This window comes from Xiphophorus maculatus, chromosome 5 (genome assembly GCF_002775205.1).
Source record: "Xiphophorus maculatus strain JP 163 A chromosome 5, X_maculatus-5.0-male, whole genome shotgun sequence".
Classification (NCBI taxonomy): Eukaryota; Metazoa; Chordata; class Actinopteri; order Cyprinodontiformes; family Poeciliidae; genus Xiphophorus; species Xiphophorus maculatus.
Genome location: NC_036447.1, coordinates 17797237 through 17814994, shown reverse-complemented (window position 1 = coordinate 17814994; position 17758 = coordinate 17797237). Strand labels below are relative to the sequence as shown.

General features: G+C 41.5%; 1 protein-coding gene across 6 annotated transcripts; it reads right to left on the bottom strand.

The window, feature by feature from the left end:
• Nucleotides 1-170: 170 nt before the first annotated feature.
• On the bottom strand, nt 171-17706 carry elf2 (E74 like ETS transcription factor 2). 6 transcript variants are annotated; one of them, XM_023333731.1, is made up of 10 exons: nt 17445-17706; nt 11372-11522; nt 11064-11298; nt 6303-6413; nt 5932-6126; nt 3993-4079; nt 3399-3594; nt 2932-3303; nt 2645-2822; nt 171-2009 (listed from the first exon to the last, which is right to left on the bottom strand). In XM_023333731.1, the coding sequence occupies exons 2-10, from the start codon at nt 11444-11446 to the stop codon at nt 1428-1430; spliced, it is 2031 nt and encodes a 676-aa protein (XP_023189499.1). In that variant the 5' UTR covers nt 11447-11522; nt 17445-17706; the 3' UTR covers nt 171-1427. The 6 variants fall into 6 exon arrangements, with proteins under 6 accessions (XP_023189499.1, XP_023189497.1, XP_023189498.1 ...); XM_023333729.1 differs by having other exon boundaries at nt 5932-6129; nt 17445-17705; XM_023333730.1 differs by having other exon boundaries at nt 3399-3591; nt 5932-6129; nt 17445-17705.
• Between the last annotated feature and the right edge of the window lie 52 nt (nt 17707-17758).

Below are 17758 nucleotides of genomic sequence, written 5' to 3'. Positions count from 1 at the left end.
AAACGTGCAAAGAAACCACAGAAGTCCTCAATGTTACCTCTGATAAGTTTGTAAAGTTATGTTTGCTCATGCTGCTTTTTATCTCAACAACAAATGCATACGGCAAGGCTAAGGAGCCAAAAATGTACAATCTCACAAACCTCCACTTGAGCAATAACAAGTGTCAAGTATTTGTATTTCAGTAAAATCTACTTTAATACGCTTTGAAACAAGAGTACAACAAAATAGAATATGCTTCAAATGTTGAATATACAAACAGTTCAGTCTGAACACAGACGATCTTCCCTCTTTTCAGAAAAACGAAACTATTGAAATGCTGCGGCAGGACCAACACGGCAGACTGACACATTGACCCTCTGTTCTGAAAGTGATCAGAGGGATCCACAGTGGTGATCGCTGTATATGCCCTGCAGCCGTTTTGCATAATTTGATGCCTTTTTTGATTATTGAAATAACGCTGACTTTTTCTGTAAAGATGTGGCAGCATGCATTGGCTCAGATTCATCTTACTTTATTGCATATGCATGCAGCCTGCCGGCAGAACATTCTGCACTAACAAGTAACACATTTTAAAACTCATAAATCCATTTTCTAAGTGTAGGTTTGGGGGGAGTTTTTAAGGGACGCTGAAGGACACACTGCAAGCACACTGTGGACGAGTGTCAACCTACACCAGCATCAGCAGCCAAACCGAGGGAGAGGGGAAAAAAAAAAGTCCAACAGTTCAGAGTTTCAATAACACTGTGCATGGTACAAAGTATCAAAAGAAAAACAAAACAGCTTACTGTTCAGGAAAAGAAACATTTCAAATTAAAACCTAAGGCTGTCTGTTACTGTTAGCTCAGTAAACTGTAAAGATATATATATATAGTTATATAAATATATACAAACATGACTGATATCGTTCCTAATGAGAGCCCAAATCTCCTTCATCTCGTCCTCTCGCGCTTTCTTCACACAGTGATGCAAGTTTAAAAACAAGAAAATGCTGGTTTTTAACATCTGTAGAAATGAACACTCTTAAAAAGAACCTTCTTTACTCTCCGCTGTTTCTTTTTCTATTTACATTTTTGGTTGTAATCCTTTTTATTTACTTTTTTTTGTTTGTTTGTTTAGTGTTGCAGTTTCATATTCATCCTCAATTGGGACCCAGTGCATGTGATCCGTTGTGTAGTGATCAAAGTTGGTCCCGTTGCTTTTTCCTTACTGAACCTCTCAGTTTGGGTCCAAGGCTCCATTGCCGTTCTGAGGGAGACTGAGCGGCTCTTTGTCCAGGGGAGTTGTGAAGACACTTTCAGGACTCAAAAACAAAGAAACGTCCTTCAAGAGTCTGCTGCTGGTTATTACAAGTTATAGTAAAAAGAACTTCAGAAATGTACAAACAAACTTCTCAGGAGGTGAGAAAGGAAAGAACAGATGTTAGTAACTCAACACTCCGGCTCCTCTGTCTTAATTGCACGTGGAGCTTCCAGTTTCATAACCACCTCAGTGTCTGTGGCTTCTGATTTGATGTTCTGAACGGTCTTTGGGTTCACTTGGTTCTGCTGGACCTTCAGAGGAACCTGCACCGTCTGGAGCTGCACTCCTGCAGCCTTCAGCTTCTCCACCGTAACCCCGCCCGGCCCGCCAATCACCAAATCCGAACCGTTTATGACGCCGCCGATGACGTGCGACTGCGTCGCCACCGCTTGGCCACAGCCGATGCTTCCTGGCGGCGACACCATCAGAGTCTGCGGTTGCGTCTGCGTCGGTACGGTGAGCCTCATCACCTGCGCCCCCGGGGCGACGTTGACGGGAGCGAGGGCTCGGACCGTCAGGGGGCTTCCTAAGAGGCTGATGCCCGTAGACGAGGCGGCCATGTTGGGTTTGTTGCCCCCCGTGGAGGCCTGTAGCTGACACTGGGTTAACTGGTGGGCTGGGATGGTGATGATCTTGGCCAGTTGGACGGTGATCTTGTCTCCGTTCTCCGCTGTGGCTGGGACCATTGTTGGGATAGTCTGGATCACAACCTTCACAAGAAATAACATTTTAGTCAAAAAGATAAAAATACAAAAAAAAAAAAAAAACAGTACCAGCCTGAGGTATTTACAACCCTTCTACACATCGCCAAATTACAACTACAAACTTTAATGACTTATTAGGATTTTAGATGATTTTCATTTGCAAAACATTTTAAAACCATTTTTTCAATTTTTAATTATATTATTTTGTGCTGATCTATCCTGTAAAATACCCAGTCAATGGTAGGGATGCAAGCTATGCATTAATGAGTTCATATAAAGCTGACTGATCTTAATCAACTAAAGATTAAATGATAAGCAGCAGTTTTCTAATAAACCATTAAATCGACAATTAATCATAAGTCAATTCATTTTTGTACTTGTAGTCTATGGTTGTAAATTTACACTCAGACATACTCGTCTCTGAGTGGTGCCAATATACAAGAAGGCCTCCGTGTCTAAGATTTCTTTAATCAAACTAAAATCTGCTTTTATTTGTACGTTTTGCAATATAATATCTTATAAAAAATATTAAACCCACAGCTGGCAGAAACAGAGTCAATGGATAAAATTTTTTCAGTGCTGTATGGATGCTTTCTAAGGGGAAACCATTTGTCTGTGAGGAAACGTCCACATCTACTCGCCTTCTGTTGTGAATTAGGATTAGCAGCAGCAGCAGCAGTGATTGGAGACGCGTTAGTGAGGAGGGTGGTGGGCCCCGGGGCCACCGTCGTCAATGCTGGCTGCTGCATGGCGACGGTGGAGATCTTCTGGCCCAAAGACGTCATTACAACCGGAACCTGCATCGCCACTCGAACCGTCCTGTTGACGAGTCAGAAAAACAGTCAGCATGGGGGTCAAAAATGTCAAAAATATTTGCATTAGCTGTGTCATCATAGAGGAAGCTACGGTCTCCTAGCAGGACTCTGACCTCGGCGCTGTGGCATTCGGGATCTGGCTCATGTCGGGCGCTGCCGAAACCGTCACTATCCTCGGCGCTGCCGCCATCACCGCTGGTCCGCTCACTGTGGCGGCAGGATTTTGGACCACGATTGGTCTGTTGGAGCCACGCAGGATGTTGGGTCTCCTGGGAGACGACAGCTCTGAGTTTTGCAGTAACCTTTCTGAAGGCGGAGGCACGCGATCGTAGGACGACTGCGACTCTGAACTCATGAGGTCATCGGGAGAAGACATTTCCGCCTTGTCCTCATCGATAATGACGATGTTTTTAGGCATCTCTTTGAACTGGTAAACCAGCCGCTGACCCTCCACCTTGGCGAGGATTCCTCGTTGGTAGTAATATCTGACATAAGAGGAATTATGAAGATTTAAAATATTATTTTAAAATAAAATATTACAAATACTGAGCTTAAACCTTAAATCCGTCAGACTGGTTACCTGAGCGCCCGCCCCATAGTCTCGTAGTTCATGTCTGGCTTGTTCTTGTGTTTACCCCAAAGCTTGGAAACGGCCTTGGAGTCGACCAGCTTAAAGATGCCTTTCTCCCTCTGGGTCCACTTGATGTATCTGGGACAGGTGTTCTTGTCCTGGAGGAGGTCCAACAGGAACTCCCATAGATAAGTGGTGCTACCTGCTGAAAATCAAAGTGATATTAGCTCACTAAGTACATTTAGGCTAAATATGCTCATCAACAGGATGGTGAAATAGTATTTGCCCCATTCCAGATTCTCTCTCTTTTCTCTTTTGGTCGCACTGAAATGCATCAAATCTTAAAACAAATTTTTAGAATCAGGCAAAAAACCTGATTTGGTTTCATTGGAAAGTAGTGAGGCCCAAAACACGGCTGACCAAAAGGAACACAAAGCCTCGACTCACGTTTACCGACCCAAATTTCTGTTTTTTCTACTTTATATTTCTCTGGTCTTAAAATGAGCTTGATCTGAATCATTTAAGTCTGTCAAAAAAGCAGCAGAAGGAATCTGTAAGGGGAATGTGTTGGCTGAAGCAGGAGTTATTTAAACAAAGAAATACCTTTGCCCTCTCTTGGTTTCTTCTTGAAGCTCAGATCTGGTGCACCGTTAGAAATGGACGACTGGGACGCCTTCGTTTTCCGCCCAGCTACAAAGGAAACATTTTGTAGAGGTCACCTTCAAGTATAATGATAGCAGTGCAACCATCAAAAAGTGAGTGAAGTTCTAAATCCCTTTAACTGCTATTATTTCAATTCACACTAATCAAACAGGAAGTGGGTCCCAAATTTAAATCAGGAAAAACAATCATAGGAATATTAGGTTGTTTAAAACACAGCAGTTATTGTTTTTGTGTTTGATCAATTATTAAAGGTTTAGCTTCCTGTGAATCAAACTAATATGCAGCTGTATAATCACTGTTTTTAAGAACAGCTTCACTTGTATCGAGTCGACCAGTTTCTGCCATCTGTTCCAACTTAAGTCCAGAACGATCTGACTTTATTCTTGGTTTTGCCACAGAAACAGGACGGTTGACCCCACATCATTCTTTTTAGATCATGGTCCAGGGATTGGGCTTAATGGCTCTAGCTCAGTCGTCTCCAACCCCTGGGCCACGGATCGGTACCGGATCTTTTATTTTGAAAATCCTTTAATCGGATTCTCTCAGTTACACCTTGAGCGCCAAATTTGAGCCCACAGGCAGAGAAATGAGTAAAAAACAGATCAGATGTCCTTGGAAAGTTTATTTGAGAAGGGGAAAAGGCCCAGAGAAGAGACAGGAGAATGGATTTATCCCGGACCGGTAGGTGATTCCCACATTCCAAGCGATAATGAGGCAATGAAGCCTTCAAACTGCTTCGCCATGTAGAGACCAAGCACCCTGTATGACACACCTCATGTGTCATTGTTTTCCATCACTCCCAGATGGGACCGTCTCGTTGCAGACAAATAAGCTCAGGGTCCCATTGATTTGCCGTTATCGAGAGTTAAAATTTTCATGAAAATAAAAGGTACGTTTTTGTGGCGCATCTGTATCTCATTTCGAAGGGATGTGTGAATGTTACCACAGCGACCAGAGTCAGAGAGCGTTAGGACAGTGGTCGAGACTAGAGAAGTAGAGCTTATGAGTCTTAAGTCTGGTTCACGTGGCATGATTTAAGAATTGTCGGCCGATTTCCAAACCTCTGTGATCACACACGAGGTGATGTACAACAGGTTTGATCGGTTCGTGTGTCCAGCCACACGGCAGGAGCAACACTCCACACACGAACCGATTCCAGTCACGAACGTCCCGATTCCAGAAGAAAATCCTCTAAAATCCCCAACATACCATATGTGAATTTAATATAAACAAACATGGATGACGAGATAGTAACAGTGATAGTTTGTGGATTCATTTTAAGTGATAAAATAAGTAACAAAAAGAAAAGGCGTTGGATAAATGACGGTGTGAGCAGCCGCTCTATTTGCTGCATTAAGCACTTGACCGGGCTCTCAGTCAGCTGTTTGGGATTCCCTCCGTTCTTACGTCACTGTGCTTTCTGATTGGCTACCTGTCACATTTAACAGGCTGCCTTCTCGCTCCCTGTCAGGGAAAACCCCACAGGCTGCCATAGTCGGGCCAAAACTATGTTGAAAATGCCCGATATTAGATCGGAGCGGTCCGAAAGTTCTACCGACTGGATCAGATCAGTCGTAACACACCTCACAGTACCGGAGGATCAGTTCCGATTATCGCAAGAGACGACTATCTGCGACAGTCGGGAGGTGTGTGTGTGTGTGTGTGAGGGAGTGGTGGGGGGAGTCGAGGTGGTAAAAAGGTTGGGGACCACTGCTCTAACTGACCACTAGATGGTGCGCTTACATAATAGGATTGGAGATCATAACCCATATTTTCAGGTTTTAGCACAAATACCAAAATCTAATAGTATTTGTACATGAAAGTAACATGAAAAAAAAAAAAAATTTAAAAAAGGAGGAAAGACGCCGGGTTTGTGCACCTCGCTTCTTTCTGACAGGCTCGTTGTCGGGTTCTGGCTCTTCTAGTGAGGTGACCATCTCCTCCTCTTCGTCCTCCTCCTCATCCTCCTCGCAGCAGTCCTCAGTGGTAATCTCCACCTCCGTTTCTCCAATCACGTCGGGCCGCATGGCAGCATGGAGGAAGTCTGGTGCAGCTTCACTTTGTGGTGTAAAAGCTTCTAAAAGAAGAAATCGAAAAGTTTTAAAGGAAAATTGATTAAAGCATTTCACTAAGATTTCTTGAACAGTCCAGTGTATTTAGTATTCTAAGCACATATATGACAAAGCGCTGAGCTATTTCTGTATTAGTTACAGCAAAAACAACAAACAGCGCCTCCCAGACTCCAGCTACCTGGGCTGCGGTCTTCTCTGAGGCTGGATGGTGAGTCCATGTGCAGCAGCGCTTCTGCCGCCTCGATAGTTTTGTCAGAGCAGTGGACGTTGCTGTAGCCAGAAGCTTCCACTGCAACATAAACACAGAATTAGTTAATAAAAATCTTGAAGCATCCCCAGCAGACCCTCGTTTTCAATTGTTTCCACAGACTCTCAAATGAGTTCAGGTCTGGTGTTTAACTAGACCCATCGTGGGATTTTCTTCCAGCCTCAAATCTTTTGCAGCTTTTAATAGGTATGAATAAAATACCTAAATATCCAGCAAAAGAGGATTCCGACAGCATAATACTGCCGCTACCTTAAACTGTGAGGATGGTGTTTTCAAAGTGATGCAGTTGTTTTTCTTCACATATTATTCAAGTTGTTAGAAAAAGAGTTCAGTTTCTCATGCAACCAGCGCACCTTCCTCTATACAGCAACAACGTTTTAGCGCTTTCTTTTAGCCTCTCTTCTGTAATGGTCAGCATTCAGGAGAGGATGAATAAAGGTTTTTGTGTTTACAGATTTTCCCCTCTGATATGGGAAAATCTGCACCCCAGAGTTACCTATAATCTCTGGGATGCTGCTTTGATTAATACCTCCCATGTCTCACCCAAATGATAGACTGAGCAGTGCTCTCAAGGAGCACAATATCTAAAGTTTTTGCATTGTTTTTATTAATTAGAAACATATTGTAATCCTATTCATTACAGTTCACCACTATGGCAAACTTTGTGATGGTCTAGCATGAAAATAATCTTTATAAAACCAGTTGAAATTAGTGGCAGCATTGCGACAAAAAGTGGAAAGTTCAAAGGTTAGAACTTTTGCAGTCCACTAATCAAATCTTTAAAAACTTTTGTTTTGTTTTTTGCAAGTTCAGCCCAATAAAACTGTCACCCATTTCCAGTTCGCATAATGCTGCACTCCAGTGTAAGCATGCAGAAATATTTATTAGCAAAGGAAGAACAAAGTTTGATCATAATTCTGTTCAAAGCAGTTTGATTTCTCCAAGAATGTAAAACTGAGGCTTTGTTAAAGGAAGTTTGGCCTCCACTAGGACCATGAGAGGGACCCCGGGGGCACCTGCTGTTGTTGTCAATCACCGGTGGGAAACCTGAGATAAGCATTACGCCCTGTCCATGTTTGGCTATCTAGCAGTGCAGGGGACAGAAACAGGCTATCTTTAGACAGCTGCACTCGTTCAGACCCTCTCTCTAGCAAAGACAATGGGCTGGAAGAATTCGCTGTCTAGCTAAAACACTACCCCGAAAGTTTCTTCTATTTTTTCTTCCCCCCCCCATTAAATCCTCTAATGTTATTAAAACGGTATTACGTAAAAAAAATATGTTTTAATGCAAGATATGAGCGCAAAGCCGGAGTGGCTCCCAGTAATAATCATCTCCCTGGAAGTCCGACAAAAAGTAGTTCTGCCTCTGACGACTTCCGTGTTTACACTCCTCTTTATTTCCCTCCAGTTCTCTTCGAAGAAGCTCACAAATCCCCCTGTCACTCAACACCCGCCGCGGCCTCCCATTGGGCCGGGCTACAGCTAAGATCCCGCCCCTGCTGAAACCTGATTGGACGTTTGTAGGGGAAGAAAGCGAGCAGAGCCAGGCCGTCCCACGCGTCCAACAAGGAGGCTGGGGGAAAAAAACACGATAAACGGATTGTAGGGTCATAATATATAGACTTAAACATCTGGGGAAATACTGAAGGAAAGTCGACTGAAGTCTGAGCAAAAATGATTGAAATTTGCTAAATAAATTTTAAAAGTACAGGGCCTACTTTTTAAGGAGTGTTGCTCTATTTAGGATTGTTAGGATTTACTTTAAAAATAAACAAACGTATGAGCTTCACTGAAAAAACAAGCGTAATAAATTACATAACATATTAATATCTAGTAGTTGCCGAGTAAAAATAAACCCACATGTCCTTCCGCCTCAGACAGCGTGGCAAAGACAACAACTGCACACTTCCTGGTTGTGCAGCGCCGAACCGTTATTCACGTTCATCGAGCTCCGACAAAAAACAACCAAAACATGCAAAACACGCTTCATGCACGCAGCTATCCGAGGGCGCACACTGACACGTCCAGCTGCAAGCTTCGCTATATTTTTTAAAGCGGGTTTTGATAGCCGCTGAGCAACGCCATGCAGGTTGCGACCAAGGTGATCACTTCCTGATCGCTACACCGCGGCGGGCGGGCCGAAGCGCCGCGCTTCGAGCCTCAAAAACAAAAGCCGCCCGTCAACCACGGTTCTAAAGTCGGAGTTTTCAATACGTGGAAACACCTTACCGGCTCTGATGAGCAGATCGAGCTGGTTTGCGTGCCCCTCATGCTGTGAAGTCGCCATGTTTCCACCTCTCGCTGCAGATTCTCATTGACTTCTCACTGTTTGGATCACTCCGCAGCTGAGGCAAAATCTCAACGAGACGAATCACGCCAGAATGTATAAATCCCTCCGCGAGCGACACAGGAAGTCCTCCCTTGGCCCTCCCTCTGCTGCGTAGTTCATACGTCAAATATAGCTGCTGGGTTTTTTTCACCATGCAACTTTATTTAATTTCAGCATCTAACTCAGAACTACAATCGGTTATTTTTAAAATAACATATAAAATTTCTAATGAAGTTAAAATTCAAGAAATAACGAAAGGTGTTAAAGTGCAGATTTTACTGAAAGATGGATTTGAAGCAACAAGCACAACCAGAAGCGGATGACTTGCTTACAAACTAATTACAAATCTGGAGATTCACTAGCCACGCTTTCATTGGCCAATTCCCAGTAAATTTTTGTACAGTTAATTTTTATTGTTATTTAAATGTTATTAATATATTACAAAAGAGAATAAATGTGCTAAGTTCTTTGACAATGGCAAGAATCTTAAGTCAAACTGAAAAGGAAAGAATTACTGTTTTTTTTATGCATTCAATTTTATGTCACTAACGATTATCCAAAAAAAGTGCACATCTGACATATTAGCAGAGTAAACATGAGATTGGTTAATGCATTTTTTGGCATAAAATTATGAACGTTTTTAGTTTTGATAAATTTACGGAGGAGCTAAAGAAAAAAAGGGAGCTTTCAGTGTTTGTCCAGACAAGCAGGGAAAAACTGATTGATTGATTCCGGCTGATTGATCAGAGAAGCTCTACACAAATCAGTTTATCTTTATGTATAAAACAGTAGAAAACGTCCTCAAGGCATGAAGAGACATACCTATGTTCAATGGAAAACATTCTCCTACCAAGAAAAATGCATACTGAACAACTGAAGTGCCAAATGGTAAAAATCCCAAAATTATCAAATTACCTGCTCACATACACAGTAAAAAAAATAACCCCAAAAATCCATTGTTAATGTGGGTCAATTTAAAGTTATTAATTTTCTAATTTAACCAAAACAAAAATACCTAGCAAACCATGACATGTTTAAGTTTCATGGAGTAGCAGTTTAATTTTTGGTGAGCAGCAAACTGCTTTAGAAAATAAATATTTTATTAATCTAAATTTCAGTTACTAAATAGGCAAAAACGATTTTTTATTCTGCTAACATATGCTCAGAAGAAAGAGCAAAACTAACTAATGTCAGTCAGTTTCTGAATGCATTCAGAAACTGACTGACATTATTAACAGATTAACTATTGATCTATTAATTAACATCAGGTTGGTAAATCTGTTCTTGTTTATACATAACCTATTGAAATTCTATCCACAAGGTGGCGACCTAAGAACACCAAGGTCTGTCAGCTTTTACAGCCTGGTTTTTCTGGATCTTCTCCTCTGTTGCATTTAGCAAACAAAAAAATAAATCAAAGACACTAAAATTAAAGTTTAAGATGACCCTTTCACTCTGTACCATGGATAAAATGTGCACATTATTGCTATTACAACCTCAGACTTCAGTGGATTTTATTGGGATTCTATATGATAGACCAACACAAAGACGTGTGTAATTGTGAAGTACAAGGAAAATGACATGTGGTTTCTACATGTTTTACAAATAAAAATATAAAAACTGTGATTCAGACCCATATATTCCAATAATCATAAATCGCATTAATCAGAGAAGCAGCCAAAGAGACCCCAATGATAGCTGGAGGAGCTCCAGAGATCTCCCCATGGTGACACCTGGTGGTAGCAGCAACAAACTGTTGGGATCTCCTTCTTCAATAGGGAGAGAGAAAACTGGTCAGAGGTGATAGGAAGATGGATGGATAGAGATGAAAACATGGCAAGCCTGGAAAAAAAACCTGCAAACAACTTCAGCCTGGGCTGGAGGTTCAAAATCTAGCAGGGCATTGACCCTGAACATAGAGCTAGAGCTAAATCAAAGCTGTGTTTGATAGCCCACTCACAGACAAGACCTGATGTAAATCCAATCACGAATTTTCAGCAACCCTTCACCGATAATCACTAACCATCCAGTCTCACTGAGCTTCGAAGTGTTTAGCTCAGAGGAATATGTAAAATTTTCCATCAGTAGACCTACCAACTGTAGTTGAAGCTGGGAGATCTGCCAGGGTTATATACAAACTATTGATTTTTATTTGTAAAAGAATTTTTAATTCATGTACCGTTTTCCTTCAACTCCACAATTATCAACTTCTTTTGCGTTGGTCTGTCTCATAAAATCACAATGAAGTGCACCGAAATTTGTGTAAGATGAAAATTTCTTGCATTAAAGATTGGCTCAGATTTGGCAAAACTAAACGCTTCTTAAAAATGTTAACATCCCACCTCCTTCTCCTTCCGTCTCCACCTCTTGCATGACGTAGGCTTCATCCCCATACACCACCACCTGGGCGGAGTAACCCTGCTCATCCAGCCGGCTAGCAGTGGGCACCTCCTCCACTATGACTGCTAGGTCCTCATCAGCCTCCTCTACTTCCTCCAGCTCCTCACAGACCTCTGCTTCACACTCATCCTCCACCTCTCCTTCCAGCTCCGCATCGGCCTCATACACTCCCTCCTGCTGAGGAAAATGGATGAAAAAATAAAGCCACGGCGTTGACAATATAGAACTAGTATTAGATAAGAACAACCACCTGCTGAGGATCTTCTTCAGCTGTGACATACTCCACCATCGTCCCACCAGTGTCAACCAGCACCACTGACGTCATGATTCATTCTCCCTTGGGGTAAGGAGACACAGCCCCTCCTCCTGGTGACCTCGGCTAATGTCGAGAACAGCAGCCACTGGAAAAACAAGCAAACTAGATTAATACATATTAAATGTGCTGGGCAGAAATAACAGACTTAGTGGCAATCATTGAGATTGATCACTACTTAGTACAGTTAAAATCTCCCTGTATCTTTCTAAATGTGGGCTTAAAAGCAGAGATCTGATCTCCATCTCTCCCTGAGTGGCTTCGGCCTGTCTGCTGTTACAGGAAGAGAAGCGCTGAGGGAAAGCCAAGTCATTACATCAAACACAAGAACCGTGTCCAGACAGGACGATGGTAACAGTTGCTAGGAACCAGCTCTCGGTGCCTGTTCAGTGCAGCAGCAACCTTTAGTTAGACAAGTGTCTGACACCTTTAATACTTCTCATCTAAACTTCCTCTGCCCAGTTGTTAAGCACAGGAAGAGGTTATTTATATTACTGGAATACAAGGTGTGTATAAAACCCTTAAGATCAAAGGACTATTACGATGACGTTCCAGCTCTTTAACTGTAAACTTTCGAGATTATTTGCCCTCACATTATTAATCCATAGATTTTGACATGATGACTGCCCACCCTTCACAACTATAACATCTTCAACTATTCAGGGAGGGCCTTCCACTGGGACTATTATTAAAGAAGCACATTTGTGAGGTCAGACGCTGATGTTGGACGAGAAGGTCTGGCCTGCCATCTCCGCTCCAATTCATCACAATAGTGTTCGATCAGGACACTGTGCAGGTCAATCAACTTCCCACATGCCAAACTGTACCCTTGTAATTATGACCATCTGCTGCTGGGATGTTTCACATCAACTCATGATAACCAGGGGGATGCTTTGCCAATGTTTTGACAACCAATGGTTAAACGTATTTTTTTCACATTTTAATTATAGTCTTCTGTAATGAAATTTAATTACATGAGCTCAGCAAACAAACAGGCATTGGTTTAAGTAATAGGCCACTAGACCCTTACAAATTATTTAATTTGTAAATAATTTGTAAGGGTCTAAGATGTTTTGTAAATTTATTTAAAAATTAATTTACAAAACAACAATTTGATTCCTAAAAAAATGTACAGAAGCCACGCATTCCTTTTATTTCTCAAACCAAAGAAGAGCGCAAACACAACAGAATACATTTTTCCTCTTCACAGTTAAAACACTACCTAAAATAATCTTGCACTGAAATATTTTCCTAAAATAAAATACCTGGGTTAAAATAGATACAAAACTATGATTAAAAAAAGATCAACAGATTGTAAAATTAATGCACAGTCCAGAGAATGTATATGTTTTCCCTACAAACTCACTTCTCCAGCTTTACTCTACAGACTCCTCGAACACGCTCAGTTACACTAACCACTGTATAATAGATGAGCCATGCTGTGCTCCTGAGACCAACATGATATTAGCTCAATTATTCAGCATCATAAAGAACCAATGATGGACTCAGATCTTACAGTTTCAACCAGATGTTGAGATAAGAAAGATACATAACCACTAGTTTCTAATTGTCTGACATTAAATAAGTCTAAACCTTTCCTGATTAGAGTCATTATTCCCATTTGCTAAATCTTAAAACAATGACAGAGATAATTTTATACATCATCTAAATGGACAATAACCCTAAGGATACAGTCAAATTAGTTACAAAGTGGCACATAATTTGTCGGTAGCTCTGAAAAAAGACGGCCAACAACTTTGGCTCATTTAAGCCAAAATACCAGAAAACTATTGTGAGACGCTGCCAGAAAGAAACCCAAAACATCTGACCAATATTGGCAATCCTAAATGTCCTAACAAAGGCACAGTTTAGCACGTATATTAGCACAGACAAGAAGGTATGTGTATTTATATAATGTGTATGCACAGTTCTGGTTTTAAAGGCATATACAATTTTAGAAAGAGTAGTGTGTGACTCATATTTTCAACATGCTTATCAATCACATGACATGTCTAGTGTCCCAACAATTTCATTTATATATTAACTTATAGCTATTTTAAGCCCTTTACTCTGAGTCGAAGGAAGCTCTGCACGTGAACTGTAAAGTGGCTCTTTCAACCATGAAACAAGCTCAAGGGGCGGTTTGAGATTGTGAAATGTTGCTCTGGGCAGCAAGAAGTCAATAAGAAACAAGTACAGAGTTAAAGGGTGTGTCAGCGGGCAGAGTCCTGCATGCGATCTTTGTTGAGGGATCAAATCTAACAACTGCAAGACAGATGGACAAATGTACAGATAGAAAATTAATAGCTGACATCAAAATGTGTGTAAAAGCAAAAACAAACCCAACAGTTAGCTGCAGGGTCCCTCAAGCAGGTTGCATTCAATCAAACAAGCAATACAGGACCTGCAAGATAACTGAGGACACGCGGCTGTCTAACCGCTGCTCGTCTAAAACGCCTGCATTAGCATTTAAAGGAAGGATAATTACAGGAATGAATAACCGTGGCCTATTAAGTTTGAGTCATGTGGGTATTTCAGAAATTTCAAATGATATTTTGGAGCATGGTGGAAAACAGCTACATGTGTCAGTGGCCAGTTCACTGAGTCCTACCAGAGTGAGAAGTGATACGAAGCACAGCATTGTTCTAAATGTTCTTGGTTGGTGGTGAATCAGCAGCGGTGTTGATGTCGCGCTGAAAACGCTAAGTTTTCCAAATCAAAATCCCAATGAAAGCATCAAAACGGGTAACAGAACAGGCCCAAACTTGCCTCGTCACTGACATGTGGATTCGACATGAAGCACTGCATCTTCACTTTTCTCCTGTTCGAAGTCCAAAAACAGGCAAAGAGACTCGATAGCCGATGGTTCCCATCTGAGCCAAGAGAAACCCCCCCGCACGTTTCCGTCTTCTCCATCTGACACCCGTCCATCCAGCCGAGTGGACGGCCGTCTCCGCTCCCTGCCCGCATGCCTGCCTGCTCCCTCGGTGGAAGGATCCTCTCAGAATCGACTCAGCACTTCTCAGAGCCTGCCTCGAGCTTGCATCACATGATGAGGGAGGAACACATACTCACACACACACACACACACACACACACACACACACACACCCCGTCACATGATCTATCAACAACTAAGCTTTTGTTCCAAATAACTGGGGCTGCTGGTCTAGATACAACGCCCTGCCTTGTGTCCTGTCCTGCCCTCCCTACACACATACGCGCACACACACACACACACACACACACACACACACACACAGATGGTACAATGAACAAATACACAGCAAATATGACCTCAGGATTTACTTTACGCCCAGCCCATATTTAAACACACACAAGCAAAGTCCACTGAGTTATTAGGACGGGTGACGTGGCGATGAAACTTCTTAGGCTTCTACATCTAATAGAGCTGGTTACAGATTTGTATAAAGAAACCCTAATCATATAATTAGTTGCCATCCTGCCTTGGACAACTCTCAGATTTTTATCAATACAGATAAAAATCTGATAGACAAACGTCAGTCTATCAGGGGGGAGGCTTTTATGTGAAGGACCAACACACTGTAGCAGATACATTGTAATTTGGAACAAAAATAATGCATAATTCTTCCCTCCTAAGTTAATACTTTGTAGAGCCAACTTTTTGCTCCAGTTGCAGTTTTTAGCTGTAGGTCTATACCAGCTTTGCAAACCCACAGACTGGAATTTCTACTAATTCTTCTTAGCATTATAGCTCTATTTCAGTAAGATTGCATATAGAGTATCTGTAGAAAAATTTCTAAATGGTATTCAGATTTGGACTTTGACTGGACCACCCCACCTCTTGAAATGCATTGATATAAACTCTGGATATAAACACAGCTGACTGTTTAGGGTCAACGTCCCGCTGGGTGGTGAACCTCTGCGTCCAATAGGTTTTCTTTTAGGATTGCTTTGTATTTAGATAAACTTATCCTCCAACAAACTCTTAACAGCTTCCTTGTTCCTGTTGAAGAAAAAAAAAATCCCCAATGGATGATACTGCCACCACCATGTTGGACCACACAGATGGTGTTTTCAGGATGATGTGAAGTGTTAGTTTCTTACTGTGGGCCATAAAGTTCAACTTTTTCCACGTTTGCTGTGTAAACCAACATTTCTTCAGATTTGTGAAGTTCTCATTCAGATAATTACCATATTACACTGTTTTTCTGATACACTTCATCCTTTATCTCTCTTTGAGTTCAGTCTCAGCATCTACTCTGTAACGGTTTATTCTTAAAGCGCTCCATGAAAGGATGACCCACCATAACCTTTCTCACAAGGCCTGCTCAGACTTTGGATGAGCAAATACTGGACAGTCAAAACATTAACACACACGCACACACTTCACTACGGGGCACACCAGGTCTCAGCATACTCTCCACACAGTCACAGTTTTTTTAGTCTCTATGTAAAAACTGTAGCGCATGGATGAGTAATAAAATGTTGTATGATAGTATATATCCTGTAATTTAAATATATAAACACAATCTAATCATTTTTTTAAAAACAGAAAATCAAAAATCATCCATATTTTAGTATACATTGTTTTTAAATATCATAGTATATTGATTATTACAACTACAATATTGTACTAGAAAAACATAAGCAAAAATACAGAATATACAGTACAGACCAAAAGTTTGGACACACCTTTTAATTCAATGAGTTTTCTTTATTTTCATGACTATTGACATTGTAGATTCACACTGAAGGCATCAAAACTATGAATAACACATGTGGAAATATGCACTAAACAAAAAAGTGTAAAACAACTGAAAATACCTCATATATTCTAGTTTCTTCAAAGTAGCAACCTTTTGCTGTGATTACTGCTTTGCACACACTCTGCATTTTCTTGATGAGCTTCAAGAGGTCGTCACCTGAAATGGTTTTCACTTCATAGGTGAGCCCTGTCAGGTTAATAAGTGGGATTTCTTGCCTTATAAATAGTCATGAAAATAAAGAAAACCATTGAATTAGAAAGGCGTGTCCAAACTTTTGGTCTGTACTGTATATGTTGCTAAATTTCACCGTATTTTGGATAAATGTGTTGATTGTAGATATTATTATATATATTTTTAACCTTCTGCTCTTTACAACGTAATACCAATATCATGTATGATATGCTGATCGTAGCTTGCAGTCTGTTGCTTTATGTGGCGCTCTTTATGTACATCCATTTCCCCATGATTAAATTTAAACATGAGCAAAAGATCAAAAATTAAGTATTATAAATAATTGAAAGTGAATAAAGCAATGCTTAAAAGGATCTGGATGGAAAAGCCTCTGAGCTGTTGTTCAGCCAGCTGATGGGCAGTGTGCAGCAAGAAGCATTACTCAGCATTCCGTATAGTTGGAAGAAAACTTTGTTCATTTCAACACTTCATCTGACACTTCATTTAAAAAACAATACACAAGAATGGAAAGTTCACCTGTTTTTAAACTGCAACTTTTTAAAACTTGAGTACACCTTGACACCTGTAACCTACCTCCTGTTTCCACACCTTATTGCAGACTCACGCTATTAGTTGTTGTTAAGCATACCGTTATAGTTGCTAATACAAATTTAAATTCCTCATAGAGACACATCTGACTCATACAGTCAAGATCCAACCTGCTTTGGATTACAGACCTCTATAATTCATAGACCGGTATGCCTTCAGCAGGTGAATTTCAGTGTTAACACTTTCCGATAAGGTCACTGCTGGAAAAGATTGCTACTGTTGATGCCAAATAACCTGCTTGATTTATGAATTTCAAAGAACCCAGAAGAAATCCGTAACTGTCAAGAGCTAACAGGCTAGCTCCGATAGCCTCCAATTAAAACAAGCTGGACCCACAATAACAAACCGAGCTGCTAAAGCTGACTAACGTCGGGTTAAACTCCTCTTATCGGCTTCCTGCTGGCTCCTGGCAGCTGCTGCTTATTGTTGTTGTTGTTGTTAGCATGGCTGCTAACCAGAGTTTACAGTGTGAACACTACCGTCTTCCTCCGTCCCCCGTGTCCGCTGCTGCTGGCGCCGACTGTCAGCCTCCAGAGTCCCGCCGCTCAGCGACGCCGCGGACTAGTTAACGGTAACAGTAGCGGCCGTTGCCATGATGAGGAGCCCCGGAGCCGCCGAAGGCTTCCGGCGCCCCCGGTGTGGGTGAAACGCGGATGGTTGGACGGATGAGCGGACAGTCGCTGGTTCGGTTCTCCAGTGGTAAAGAAGATTAGCTCGGCTCGGTTGTTTTTCTTCTCTGGTTCGGGAGAATCAGACTACTGACGTCAGATCATAAAACGTCAGAGTTTAACAG

What these genes read in the sequence shown, in the direction of transcription:
- elf2 (XM_023333729.1), bottom strand. Translation starts at nt 11,446, where the DNA reads ATGACGTCAGTGGTGCTGGTTGACACTGGTGGGACGATGGTGGAGTAT. An exon ending in CTGAAGAAGATCCTCAGCAG is followed by an intron (nt 11,299 to 11,371) that starts GTGGTTGTTCTT and finishes CATTTTCCTCAG; the next exon opens with CAGGAGGGAGTGTATGAGGC. An exon ending in ATCCTAATTCACAACAGAAG is followed by an intron (nt 2,010 to 2,644) that starts GCGAGTAGATGT and finishes TTTCTTGTGAAG; the next exon opens with GTTGTGATCCAGACTATCCC.